Source organism: Nyctereutes procyonoides, unplaced genomic scaffold, assembly GCF_905146905.1.
Source record: "Nyctereutes procyonoides isolate TBG_1078 unplaced genomic scaffold, NYPRO_anot_genome, whole genome shotgun sequence".
In the NCBI taxonomy this organism is placed as follows: Eukaryota; Metazoa; Chordata; class Mammalia; order Carnivora; family Canidae; genus Nyctereutes; species Nyctereutes procyonoides.
Window position 1 is genome coordinate 7,498,584 of NW_026575034.1, and position 15,170 is coordinate 7,513,753.

The 15,170-nt window shown below is 39.0% G+C and overlaps 1 protein-coding gene across 3 annotated transcripts in view; it reads right to left on the reverse strand.

The window, feature by feature from the left end:
• The window catches only part of NELL1 (neural EGFL like 1), an 814,467-nt gene that overhangs the window by 189,682 nt on the left and 609,615 nt on the right, over positions 1-15,170 (reverse strand). For all 3 annotated transcript variants that reach the window (XM_055317810.1, XM_055317809.1, XM_055317808.1), the window contains one exon: positions 12,800-12,895. In XM_055317810.1, the coding sequence (XP_055173785.1) occupies positions 12,800-12,895 (96 nt within the window). The remainder of the gene's footprint in view (positions 1-12,799; positions 12,896-15,170) is intronic.

The following is a 15,170-nucleotide window of genomic DNA, read 5'->3' on the forward strand; positions in this document are numbered from 1 at the left end:
AGAGAATGGCGATATTATCATTTGGGGCAAACTTGGGGGCTGCAATGTTAGTTTAAGTTTTTGTTTATTTGAGTGATTTCTACCCCCAAAGAGGGGCTCAAATTCATGACCCCAATATCAAGAGTTGCACACTCTTCTGATTGAGCCAGCCAGGCGGGGCTGCAAGTTTAACAGACTGGTAGGCAAGGCCACATTGACAAATGTTATTTGAGTAGAGACCTGAAGCAGGTAAAGAAATGAGTTGTGTATATAAAGAACATTCCAGAAAGAGAGAACACCCAATGCAAAGGTCCTGAGATATGCTTATAGGCTTGAAAAATGGCAAGTAGGAACAGCGTAGTTATCTGATGAAATTAGATTAGCAGTATGGGGTAAGAAGATGGTGATAAGCCACTGGCTTCCGGGTTATGAGGTTTAGATAACATAATATATGCCAAACACTTAGCACAAGATCTAGCCTAAGCATTAAATAGTAAGTATGTAGTTTAAACATTCCTACACCATTCTGACTCCAATATTCCGAGACTGGAGAAATACTACAAGAGACACTGAGAAAAATTACATAGAGAATAAATGTAAATGTCTTCAAAATGCTAATGCACGGAGTTTACAGGGAATGCACAAGTGACTATGGCATTTCCACATATCTGAAGACCAAGCATCTGGAAAAATGAAAGCTTGCCATTGGTAGCTTGACATCACTTTTACTCAAAGAGAGTGCCATGATAATTTGCTGACAGTAAATCAGAAAGTGCTTAAAAGTGCAGTTTGTGGAATGGGGAAGTAGCAGATAGAGAGAGTCAGTGAGACTACTGAAAGGAAGCTGGGGCTTATGCCAAGGGCACTGAAGAACATTTAAGATTTTTCAGCACAGAATTAACTTCATTGTATTTGTATTTTATAGGGTGGATATTGGCTGCAATGCACAAAGAATATTTTTTTGAAAGGGAGGAACTGGCCTTGGCATCTATAGACTTGCTTCTAGTCATTCCAGGCAAAAATCATTCTAGTAATTTAGATTAGGTGGTAGAATGGAGAAAAAAAAATAGATTGCAGTGATTCAATGGAAAAGTGAGGGTGAGGGAGAAATTAAGGATAACTCTGCTACATACAACCTAAAAATATCAGCGACGAAGGTGTGTGATTGTCAGCAATAATTTTCTCATTCTTCCCAATATACACCATGATGACAGAGTTGTGTCTTTGGAGATGATCACAAAAACTAAGAGATCTTTATTATCTATTGATTCAAAAAATGTTTTGGCCAACTGTGGTGTGCAGGCACTGTTCTGGGTACCAGAACAGTTTAGTTTAGTTTAGTTTAGTTTAGTTTCAATAAGAAAAAAGCCTTCTCCCCTCATGCAGTTTAAATCCTGGGTAAGCAGGTCATATTAAAAAAAAAAAAAAGACATTATCATGTCAGAGAGTGAAAAAGGCCTGAAAACAGTCAAACAGTGACCAGGAGGAGGACGTGTATTATCTTTTCAAGGTTTTATTTACTTATTTGAGAGAGAGAGAGAAGAGTAAGGAAAAGGGGGAAGTAAGAGGGACAAGCACACTCCCTGCTGAGCCAAGAGACTGATGCAGGGCTGGATCCCAGGACTCTGGGATCATGACCTGAGCCCAAGTCAGATGCTTAACCAACTGAGCCTAGAACATGAATTATTTTAGTTAGGGATGAAGGTCTCTCTGAGGAGATAACTCTTGAACAAATACTTACATGACACAAGGGAGCTGAAAATTCTAAGCAAACAAAGAATAAGGGAAGATGAATAGTGTGTTCTCAGAAAATCAAGGAGACCATTGTGACTGGAAAAGATGGCATACAGTGAGGGGAGCACACTGAATGAAGGTGGCGGCAGATAGGTAACAAAGAGGGGGACTCGAGTTTGCAGTCTCACAGGCTATTGTAATGACTTTGCATGAAAATAGGGAGCCATGGAAGATTTGGGACACAAGATTAACTAGGTCTAAATTATTGAATAATGTTCCCTTGATTACTTTGTTGAGAGGAGACTATCATTGCACCCCAGTGGAAATTAAGTCAGGTTTTTACATTCATCTAGATTAGAGAGGATGATGTCATGTCCAAGAGAGATAGTGGTAGAGATGTGTAATTTGGCTTCTAGAAAAATTTTGGAGGCCCAGCAAAGATTAAGATATGCAATGAAAAAGAAAAGTCAAGGACAATGTCAAGATCTTGATCCAAGGCACGTGAAAGGATAGATCCTGCCATCAACTGGAAGACTAAGGAGGAAGACCACAGGAGGTGGGCGTAATGTGAGAGGAAGAAGGATCAGAGGTATTTTAGGATATTGGAGACTCTCAATAACACTCTATTATTTAAAATTAATATCCTATATCTGTGACCGACATCTAAGTCTGTGTGTTGCCAGCAGAGCGAACATCCCAAACAATAGCTCAGGGATTGGTAAAAATGAATAAATGAATGATGCATTTCAGTGGCCAGAAGTAGTTTAGGGCCAGGAGGAATATAAGATGTTTGTGGAGGAGGAGGAGGAGATAAAGCTAGAGAGGCAGGCAGAGACCAGCCATGGAGGTCTTGATCTGTCATGCCATGGAATTTGCCTTTGTCTCATAAGCACTGAGAAGGCACTGAAAGGTTTCCTTAGCAAGCCATTCCTTAACAACATAAAATCACGATAAGAAAACCTTTCAGTACCTCCTCAGTGCTTCTAAGATAAAGTGTCCCCTCTCAGGGACTCAATCTACTTTAGGTAAAAGTGTGGCCACCCACAGATAACTTTAAGGCCTCTGTTAAACTGGAGAATGCTCTAAAATCACATTAGCCAACCAAGCCAGAAACTGCTTATCTCTTCAACCATTACCAGAATGAACACATACATTTTGATGTTTGATTTATCATATTTTGGACCCGAGTGAACATTTTCAGGCAACTACCTTTTCTAATCAGTGGATTCTATTAGGAGAGAGTGATGCAAATCACAAGAGTTATATTCCCTCTCAGTCAGTCTATTGGCTTCAATTAGTCTTTTTCCACATGATCTACATAGCGCAGTATGTGTTCTGGGATACAAAGAATTCTTAGATACTAGTTACTAGGCAAAGTTTGTAATTTCTTGGCTCCAGTTGGTCATATTTTCACAGACACTTGGCCTTCCTTTCTAGTTAGCAACAGTGCTTCAAGTTCCAGTGGTGTTTGTATTCCCCAGGGCATAGGATTAAAAATAAGCATATGAACCAAACTCCTGACTTTTCACAGTTCAATAGGGTGAGCATTCCTGGTGGGGAGCAATAATTTTTTTTTAAGATTTTATTTATTCATCACGAGAGAGAGAGAGAGAGAGAGAGAGAGAGACAGAGAGAGGAAGAGACACAGACAGGGAGAAGCAGGCTCCCTGCAGGGAGCCCAATGTGGGACTCAATCCTGGGACCCCAGGATCATGCCCTGGGCCAAAGATGATGCTAAACTGCTGAGACACCCAGGTGTCCCCAAGAACTTCTTATCATACTTATCAAGTAGTCAGGAATTATTTTCTGCTCTACTAACTAGACAAGGTAATACCTAATGGCTTTCGTTTATTTGATGGGAAAGGCCAATTACCAAGATTGGCTCCTTTCACTTTGCTTGCTAGAAAGGCATGCTGACAAAGCTACTGAAAATACACAAAATTTCTGTCCTAATGGTGTTTCTTTCCTCCATCCTCAACATGATATGCTTTGACTTAGGTGTCGTTTAAATGAGACTTCAAACGGAGTTACTACAACTCATGGTTTACAGAATGAAAAGACTGGACCATGTGAAATTTAAGGTCTTTCCCTGTACTCACTCATTTATTCAGTTATCAAGTACTTAATGAATTCCACTGTAGTAAGATATTTAAATTGGACTTTTCCCATGTCAGAGATCTGGCAGGTGATAATGTATTAAGGATTCCTGCATCCCAAAGCTGAGTGCTTGGCTATTTTATGACACTTTCAAAAATCAGTTGCTTAGATTAACCATTAACCACTTTCCAGCTTTGTAATCAAAGGTCTAGAAATTCAGCAAGGCATGTTCACAAGGCAAAAAGTAAGGATTTTGTTAAACTGTTTGGTATGTTGACTGTTCTAGGTGACTTTTTTTTTGGGGGGGGAGCTAGAGAGAGAGAGAGAGAAGACTTTCCTCTGAAAACTCATCTAAGGGTGACAGACTTGAAGGACACCCAGAAATGTCCTCCAGATTGTGAAGGACAGAGCAACTCATATTTGATTCATACCTCAGAAATCTACAGGTTAAGGCCTGCATCTGCAACTGCCTCAGCCACTTGGCAGAGCAAATACAAACAAACAAACAAACAAAAAAAAACACATTAAGAGAGGGCTGCAGTGGGGTTGATGGAAGGGAAGAGTATCTGCTTTGCAGGGATCCTGCAGAAGAACACCAGAACTTCCACCTAACCCCATGTGAATCTTACAGGGCAAAGGAGCCACAAGAGAGGAGGGGCCCTTCACAAGCTTAGAGCTACAGAAGGATGAAAGGATTGTCCACGTCAATGGAACTTCATTTGGAAGTTCCCTAGCGAGTGAGGGCCTTCCCCAAAGCAGCTCATGAAGTAAGGACCAGCAACTGCACATCTCCCATCCAGAAGGCCTCGATGCTGAAAGTCCACCGTACCGGTTATGTGAGGCCTTATCCTCTTGTGTATAAAAGTCTCACCCTGGGTAAGATTCAGGACACCTATGAATTGTATAATAAGGTATTGAAAGGAAAAAAAAAAATACTGTCCACACCTTCTCACTGCAGACTTCTCAGATTGGGGCAGGCTGATGGCGGACAGTAAAAAGCTTTTACTTCACATGAATACAATATTGACTTAATTGCTCAGCTGAGAAGCTTTTTGGTCCTGAAAGCTCCCAAATAACACAAGGACCTGATAAGCCATAGTGAGATCAACATCTTCCTGGCATATTTTTCTGTGTATAGTGTATGTGTGTCTGTGCATAAAAATTGCACTCATATTGAACATGCCATTTTTACTTTGTAATGTCTAGTGCAAAATGAGTGTTTATCAGATATTGGGAAATTTCAATACTATGGGGAATTAGAATTCTTCTAATTCCCGTTTTTTTTTTTAATCAAGAAACTGAGGCACAAAAGATTGAGGTAACTTTCCAAGATGATAGAGCAAGAATTTATATTCTTAACTGTGCACTCTATCTACCATCTCATTCAATAGTCATCTTCCATAGGTTTTACAGGTTCCATATAATCGTTACCTATAATTTATTTCACTAATTCTCTATTGCTATAAATCTAGGTTGCTTCCATTGTACTATTATTTAAAATGCCATCCTTTCAACATTTTAAGTGTATCCTTAAGCCCCATTCATGCATCTATCTCTGATTATTCTCTCAGGGAAATTTGATGAATGAGTTTGGACCACATTAAGGTTTTTCTAAAATGATTACTCCCATGTTATACAGAAAAGTTGATGTTGCCCCCATCATAAAGCTAGTCAAGTGTGGAATTTGGGAAGAGCCTCCTGGTTTCATGGTGCCAAACTTAGAACCAGTATGTTTTTCTATGTGAATTTGGGGAATCAAGAAAGGGGTAAGGAAATATTTGTAGAAAGAATAGTGGGTAGCCCTTTTGGTGAGGTCTCACATCTGTCTACGTACAAAGCAACGTATGCTATCAATCATAGAGTGAGAACTTGGTGTTAAGTCTTCAATTTCAACACCAACAAATGGGAAGGAAAATATCATTCCCAAGAATCATATCTAGGTTATACATGCCATTATTTCAGGTGAATTAACTCACTCTTTCCCCAGAACAAAAATCTGGTGCATAGATTAATATTAACTTGGTACAAAATTGTATAAAATGTTTATGGGACCAGAGAGAAGATGAATTGGCCAAGGTGATATGAATAGAAATACTACATTTGAATGGTACAGTTCGAGGCCCTAAGAGCCGGCCAAAAGACTAGAGACCTTGATAGTAGCAGATGATCATAAGGTAAGGCTCCACCATTGACCTGCTGAGTGCCCTTGGGGAATTAGCCTATGTTTTCTGAGTCTCAATTTTATCACCTGGTAAATTGAGAATAGAATTAATGATAATCATTTCTAGACACCTACTGGATGCCAGGCAGTCTAACAAATGATTTAATGAGATGATTTCATTTAATCTCACCATAATATCATGAAATAAATAATACCGACAGCCCATTTTTTAATGGCTATCAAGCTTAGAAACATTATATATATCTGATCCCATAGCATAGGTTCTGAAACCCCACCTTAAAATGAGCTAGTGTGGCTTCAGAGATTGTGCTCTTAACCCCTATTTTGTTTACTCTCTGCCTGCCTTAGGCACAATAAAGATGCTAAAAGGAATGTGTAAACACAATGCACATGATGAAGTAGGAGATTACAGCTCATTTGTCATAGGAGAACATAATTTATTTGGTCTTCTTGAGAATCTGTTTGGTTTCGCTGCCCCTGGACATAGGTAATGCAATCAAGAGGCAACAGATGATTGGAAGGTGTATGAACTTTGGATTCATCCATACACGGATTAGAATCCCCACGTCACTAGTGACAGGCTGAAGCACACGCATACATGTTCTCATAGATGTTCAAAAGGGTGAAGCTAGCTGCCTCACAAGAAGTAAGCAATGTAAACTTCTGGGGACTTATAACAGATGGGTAGTAGGCTAATGAAAGCTTCACTTCACAAAAGCTAAATAATTCATGAGGCACACACGGTATCAGAACTCAGGCCTCTGTCCCTCAGTCCAGTCCTCTTCACTACTTCCGACTGCATCCCTAATTTACTATCCAAGTCCCTGCATGTTGGACCTTTGGCCCAATGTCTCCATCATAGCTGAAAGAAGAAGAAAAGTTGAGTGGGTGGAATTAAAGACAAGAAGGCGGTACCGTGTAAGTACTGCAGATGAATAATCTCAGCGTTGGTGGGTCTGGGCTTGCCTTTTCCTCCACTGCAATCCCTCTCCTCTGCTCTTCTCTATTTCTGGAAATATCCAGAGTGGGGAATAGCTCCTCAAACAAATTCACACTTGTCTGACTTTAATGAAATTTTAATAGAGCAGATATCTATATGCATTCTTTTTTGGTCAACATACAGAAACCTCAAATCCTCATATTTCCCTTTTAAACGATGCCACAAAAGCCCTGCCTATTCAGGCACCTATTGGCTGCACAAGGGCAGTCACGGAAGCTTCCATTTACTGAGCCTACACCATGGGCCAGACCACCAGAGAAAGCTCCTGCTGAGAAAAGGTAAAATACATGTCCTAGCTTCCAGGATTTTGAAAAGGCACATTTGCACTCATCCTCCTCCCACATGCCCTCCCCACAGCACTGTGATAGCTGGAGAGGAAAAAGAAGTATTCTGTTCTCCATTTACAGAATGGAACTAATAGCCACCTTCTTAAAAGCTCTTAAAATTTTTCCATGAAATAAGGGTGGGCAAAGAAAATGCTTATAGATGAATGCCAGTATAGTGCTCTCAAAGTCAGCGCAATATTTAAAATGTGGAAGATCACAGAAGTCTTTGTTTCTAACCATTCTTTTTACCTGGTGGATGGATAACATACTCAGGCCAAACTTCCCCTGTTTATATATCTGCAAGTCCCTGAAGTACAGGGAAAAGAACAGAATAAATTATCCAGCAAAGTCATTTCCCTTTAAGGAAAAATTAAAAGGTTCCCCTTTAACTGAGAAAAATGAAGTCCTTTTTGTGATGCTTTATGCTCTCTGTAGTAACGGGTTTTTAAACGTTTAAAATAAACAGAAATAATACTGTCTTAGAAAATCCAGATAGCCAAAATAAGAAAACAATAGCTACTGGAAATTATTTTGCAAATGGATAACACTGTCAAACTTTTTTGCTTTATTGATTTCCCCGAATATTCTTGATTAGGTTCTTAATATGATTTGGAAACACTTGCAGATTGTATAAGTTCAATGGTTATGTGAGTTAAATGAATATTTACAACAAAAGGAACCCATTTCTGAAGTTATGTGAGAAAAAGTCAAGGTCTGTGATTTTTATAATATCAGTGTATCTTTTCCCAGTTTTTTTTTTTTACATTAGATTATGGCCCAGCCTATCATTTGACAAGTACTGCCCAACCCCGCCTGATTCACAAGACCTTGGTTATGAGTGTCTGCATTTATACAATTCGGAATTCATGGAATATGCAAATAGGGAAATGCAGGAAGATTAGCTGTCTTGTCTTGTATCACCACAAAGAACATCTATATTTATATCCCACCCAAAACTCCTACCCAAAGTGACTGCCTGGTAGTGTCAGAGAGAAATCATTTTAGAGAAAATGCCATTTAAAATGTGTGTATCTAACTTTTATACTATGAGACATCATCTTATTATATATATCGAAAACTTTCTTCTAAAAAAAAAAGGAAAGAATAGGGGCAGCTGGGTGGCTCAGTGGGCTAAATGTCTGACTTGATTTCAGCTCAGGTCATGATTCTCAGGGTCCTCAGATGAAGCTCCATGCTGCGCTCTGGGCGTGGGGCCTGCTTAAGATTCCCTCCCTCTGCCTTCCCGCTGCTTGTGTGCATGCTCTCCCCCTCTCAAAATAAATTACATGAAAGAAAGAAAGAACAGAGAGAGAAAGAAAGAATAAAGGGTTTTCTTTTCCTTCAGGAGAACACAATGATTAGGGCCACATGCTCCTTGGTCAGTGTTGAAGCATTCACAGGTTCACACTGGCACTGGGAGAAAGTGGACAGAGAACTGGCCCAGCCCCCATAGCAGCCTTGTCCTAGGTGCCTCACATAGCACATGATGGGTGGGTATCAGCCAGTCTCTGGCTTTTAGATGTCAAGAATGTCCTAACTTTCAGCAAAAAATGCTTGGAATTTTTATATTATCAACTAACACTGATATATTTACCTAAAATATACGTGTTTTTGTGCATATATACACATGGATACATATATATGTGTATATACACACACACCATTTTTGTAAAATACCTTTTTTTATTTTATTTTTTTAATTTTTTTATTTATTTATGATAGTCACAGAGAGAGAGAGAGAGAGGCAGAGACACAGGCAGAGGGAGAAGCAGGCTCCATGCACCAGAATCCCGACGTGGGACTCGATCCCGGGTCTCCAGGATCACGCCCTGGGCCAAAGGCAGGCGCCAAACCGCTGCGCCACCCAGGGATCCCTGTAAAATACCTTTTAAAATGCTACATTTAAACTCAGTGTTGTCAATAGGAGTTAATTCTGCCTCCCTGAGAGTATTTGGCAATGTCAAGAGATATTTCTGCTTGTCATGACTGGGGATGGCACAGCTAATGGTATTTAGCACGTATAGAGTCCAGTGATGTCACTAAACATCCTACAATGGACGAGACAGTCCTCCCAAACAAAGAATTATCTCGGTCCACAAGGTCAGTACTGTCAAGGTTAAGAAACCATCAACCATCATAGTTTGACACCTTGTATATAATCTCTACTTGTTCTTGCTTGCAAATTTGCTTAATGCCAAGTAGAAATCTTAATCTTACTCAGTTCTCAGAAGATGGTGTTCTGATTTATGCTGGGTAACCTATTTAGTATATTATATCAATATAGTATATTGATTTCACATTTGAAAAGTCTCTGGGAGGACTCTGTGTTGTGTTCCATTTTGTTTTGTTTGGGCTACATTCTGCTAGTGTGCCATGATGTCCTGTTAGCTTCCTTAGGTTAGTAAGAAAGCTTTCTCTCGCAGCCCTTTCTATCCTAAAAGTAGCAAAACTACTCTTCTGATTCTTTACTCATCTCTTTCATCACACACATCACAATGTTTATGGTGAGGCCAAGTCAAAGAGAAAGGCCAATATAATGCACTGTCCAGAAGCCAAGAGAGGTTAAATCTTGCTTATTCTGCGTGAGATTATGAAAAGTTTACATTTATTAAAATCTACTCAATCTAAAATAAAGGCAGAGTTGTTAATCTTTGTGTTACCAAAAACAGGTGAGTGTTTTTACCTTCATTAAATTCTAGATAGGTATTTGCTTCAGAGTATAAATGTGCTTATACTCCGAAAGGCTGAATATCACAATGGATAAAACCAATAACCAGGGGGGTCATGGAAACATTTTAAGATTAAACATAAGTGAATTCTGTATAGCTCAAATGAGAACATCTAATTAGCCCTGAAATCGAAAGAAACCAAATAAAAGATTTAGTCTAATCATCCCGTGAGATATTCATAATGCCTTTACATTTTCCCCTTGTACCGAGTCTAAAGGCATCCAACCTCACTATTCAATGGAAAAGATAATTACTGAATGGTTATTACTAATGATCAACATGACAAAATAATTTAAATAAGATACGGCATGCATAGCTTTTCAGTATTTGCCCTACAATTTAATTCATCTACATCCCTTGCACACAACTGACTGGAAAATGTGTACTTTACTCAAAAAAAAAATCTTGCAGAATTTGAATACAGGCCAGTATCAAATGGAACAGCTTTGCTACTGATGGGAGATAGTATCACATGTGGAGAAACCTTGTTTTGTTTTGTTTTTAACCTTAAAATAACTGTGGACATATTAAAGAAAATGCATTTCTCAGTCTCAAATTCAACAGTTATATTTATGACATTTACATAGGAACCCATGTCCTATCAATCCTTGTTTTATTTTTCCCTCTGGTCTTGGTTTTCTCCTTTATCTCTATTCTTCATGCTCCACATTATGGACCAGAGTGTAAGCACTGATTCAACCAACCACTTATTGAGTAGAGAAAAGGCCAGAGGTCAAACTAACAAGCCATCAGAAACCACAATTAATTTTTCCTGAGCTGCCAATGACTCGGACCCTGGTGTAAGATCAACGTTCTCCCCTAATTCTTTAACAGGTAAAAAGAGTCAGAACTTTACAGATGTTCTAATTAAGTATCCCCATAATAATATACCAACAACTGGTTTATAACAGACAACCTAAGGTGCTTAGTAAAAGTACAGATTTGTGGACCCTCCTCCCCAGACCTCCTGATTCACCAGGAATGGAGCAGAAGCCCAGGAATCTGGGTATTATACAGGAAGGCCGTGTATTAACCTTGAGTAATGTACGCAAGGGTTTATAACACAGGCTTTGTGTGATGCAACTTATATTTTCAGTTCTGATACTGGCTCTGCAGCATTGCAGAAGTTCCTCAACCTGACTAAAAGCATTAGTTTGACATCTATAAAATGGGAGTAATGAGGTCAATCTCTCATTTGTTGTTAACATTAAAGCATTCATGTACAAGGCTTAAGACAGAATTAGTACATGATCAATCGTATACCATAGTAGTAGCCACGATTTTCAGCATCATCATCACCTTTCTGTCCCCATTAATCTTTGTACACTTATTTTTGGGAAACACAGCAGTTCTAGAGGAAATAAGGTGAAACCTTTAGCTTTTTTTTTTTTCATTTTAGAAGACCTCGTCAAAATCAAATGTACTGCAATAAAGGCATGTGTATTAAGTTACCATTAAGTTTCTTTGCTTTTGAAAAAAAAAAAAGTTGCTTTGCTTTTTGGCAAGAATATTTCAGCTGCATGTGGTAACATCCTCATGCTGCTCTGAAGCAGAACTCGGCTCCTTATCCTAAAGGATAAGCCTTTAATAATTAGATATTATTTAATAATGTGACAATTTGTTGATAGTATCACAAAATATGGCAACAATGGCACACACACTGTTGATTTCCTTTTTGAATAATTTATGTAGATTTTGACAGGTTTCTTAAAGGATCAGGCTGCCTTGTAAATGTACAGGCAGCACAACGTAATATGTTGGACAATTTGGGGTATAACAGGCTCATTAAAACAATGAAACCTTTAAACATGAGAGAACAAGGAGCTTTGCTTAGATCTCTGGCATTAGATGAAGACATCTTCCCCCTCATCAAATAATAGGAGTAATGATGACAACATTGCATTTCCATCTTTCTATGCTATTCTGTGATAAGTGTCAAGTGTGACATGCCCTTCTGAGAAAAATACAGTACAATGGTTTTACCCTAATAAAAATTCATGGACAAATACACTGAAATATTCAAGTTTATATGGCACAGACCTCTTGCTTGCATTGATTACAAACACAGGCACACTAACACTGAACGTCAAATTTCACTTAGACAAAGGTGGGAGGACTTCTTCCGTTAATAACAGAGCTGGATTTCACCAAATAGCACCAAGTGTAAACACGACATTTACTGCAAATAGAAAGGGGTCATAATGGAATCTTACCAACGCTAACCGGCTTATATTATCAGGCCCGCGAATGATAATGTTTGTAATAAACCAATATTACAATAAAATTCCAAGCACAGCCATAAACCTGCTGCTGGAGTTATTTAACATGCTTTTACACAAGGAGCATGTGGTCCTAACTTAGATTCCTTTGATGCAGCAGGTTGTTAAGGCTCCAGTGGTTGCATGTGATGTTACCCAATAGGTGATAAGTGGGGCAGGTCAGTTCCTCAGGCTTTGTCCCCAGCAGTGAAAACGCACACTGCACGCTACGGCGGAGAAAAGAGTGGACCTGGCTAAATTAGACACGCTGGAGGGAGGGCAAGTGAAGTCGCATTTTCAAAGGGAAGATGCCTATTATGCAGTAATCAAAAGGTGCCCAGTTTGGGAGAGGGACATCCACCATCAACACATGGCATATCAAGTCAACCCACAGGACTACACCTAGAGAAAGAGACCCATTCTCTCTGAAAATCGGTCTCCACCCCCTACCCCCTACCCCCCCCCAAAAAAAATAACAAAGCAGGCAAGGTTACCTTTCTCACAGTGGCTTCCTGTGAATCCAGAGGGACAGACGCACTTGTTAGGAGACACACAGCTTCCACCATACCTGCAGCCCTCTTGACAGAATGCTGTCACCAAAAAGAAAAAAAAAAAAAAAAGATTTCTCTCAGATGTCAATAAGGAAACTCGTGAACAGTGTGAATACAACCAATTCTTTCTTTGTTGCACCGGATAATACATACTCGCGGTAAAAGTTTAAGTTTCGGCATACCAAAAGAAATAAATGTAGTGACACCTATTTCACTAGTTTGCATGAGATCATTTGAAATAACAGATATAAAGTATTGAGCACAGGGCTGGCATGTGCTAAGTAGTGGTTAGTTTGAGCAGCTAGTGCTCTTGCTGATACACTATTGATATATTTTAAGTCAAATTGGATAAATTGAGTAACTAGAAAGGATAAGGTAGGATGTAAAGGCAAAGGCATTTTAAACACTATTTTGTAACTACTCTTAAAACATCTTTTTTATAATAAAAACATTTTTAGGGGCACCTGGGTGGCTGAGCGTTGTGTGCCTGCCTTCAACTCAGGGTGTGATCCCGTGGTCCGGGGATCGAGTCCCGCATAGGGCTCCCTGCATGGAGCCTTTTTCTCCCTCTGCCTGTGTCTCTGCCTCTCTGTGTCTCTCATGAATAAATAAATAAAATCTTAAAAAAAACATTTTTACATTACTTTACAAGATTTTGGGCAATCAATACCTAATTATTTTAAGTATTTATTTATTTAGAAAGCACGAGCAGGAGGAGGGGCACAGGGAGAGGCAGAGAGAATCTCAAGCAGACTCTACACTGAGCATGAGTTGGACAAAGGGCTTGATCCCATGACCCTGAGACCATGACCTGGGCCCAAACCAAGAGCTGGACATTTAACTGACTGAGCAACCCAGGCCTTCCAGGTAGTTGATATAATTTTTGATAAGGCATATTTAACTAAGCACTTACTTCTGAATATTTAAGATGTTTCCAACAATTCTTTAATAAAACAAATCCTTGTCCTTATAAGCTAAAATGCTTAACATACCTCAAACTATTCCTTTAGGGGAAATGCTGCAATGTGAAAATGGAGTCTCAAAGGGTATGGACTTCGATGAGACCTTTGATAAGCTTCAAAAAATTATCCCAACCCCGTCTCAGTGCTACCTTGCTAGCCTCTAAAACAAGGTTAATTTCCCATATTACCTATTAGCACAATGTAGCTCTGGGAACCTCTCCTTTGCAGTATTAACTACCATTGTTTATTTATCTATAGTTGATTACCATCTTCCATTTTATCCATTGGACTGTAAGACCCAACAGGACAAGTAACTGTGATTGTTCTTGTTCCCCATTGTACCATAGTTTCAGAATCTAAGCACACAGTAGATGCTTCAAAATAGTCGAACAAATACGCCTGTATTTTGCAGATTATTCTCATTGGAAAACTCTTGTTCTAACAATTCTTCAACATTTCCATGTGGAATAAATTATCAAGCCTTGCAGGATAACCAATAATTTAGTCTACCAAAACTGCAAAATTTCCCATTAATGAAGATGATTGCAACTTGTTACCGCAGAGTGTGTTTTTTTCATTCGCTGAGTAAATGTTTTAAATTGCAGGTAGAAAAGTGTCACACTGGAAAGATGCCATGGTTCTATTTTGCCATCGTCACATAAGTAATATATGTTTAACTTTAAAAAGCTACAGAACATCTTTGGATAGATGAACACTAGTTCAGGTACACAGAACTTCTCACGATATTTGTCATTTTCCACATAATTTAATATCCCCTGGATAATTAAACATTCTGTAGCTTAGTAATTAATTGTGAGCTCCTTTGCATCTGCCAGAGAACAGGTATTATATACCTTGCTATTCAAATACCATTTCCCGTTTTCCAGCGTCTTACCACCCCGAGACTATGCAAAAAACATTTAGACAACATCTGTCTTGCTATGTTCATCACAAGCCAATATGTATATAAGTACAGGCATACAGATGTATACAAAAGATTTTGCCCCCAAAATCACACATCTGTGCTCTGATAAGTGCCATTTCCAGTAAGGTATCTAACATATAGGTCTGCATCAAAGCTGGTAACGAAAAAATAATGTTTTGCAAGCTGAAAATGACAGATGGAATGCTGGTCAGGAAACGTTTCAAGTGACCCCAAAACAAGACAGGGGTTTGGAAGCAAGAAGCTCAGCTTGGGTTTCTTTAGTGAAACAAATAGCACTTGATCCAGAACTGTGTGCACATAAGCACACACACGTATACACACAAAGCAGCAGACTCATAATATGTGTGTGTTCCTGATTTACTCAACTCTGAAAAAGAAATGATAGAGATTTTGTGAAGAAAGCATG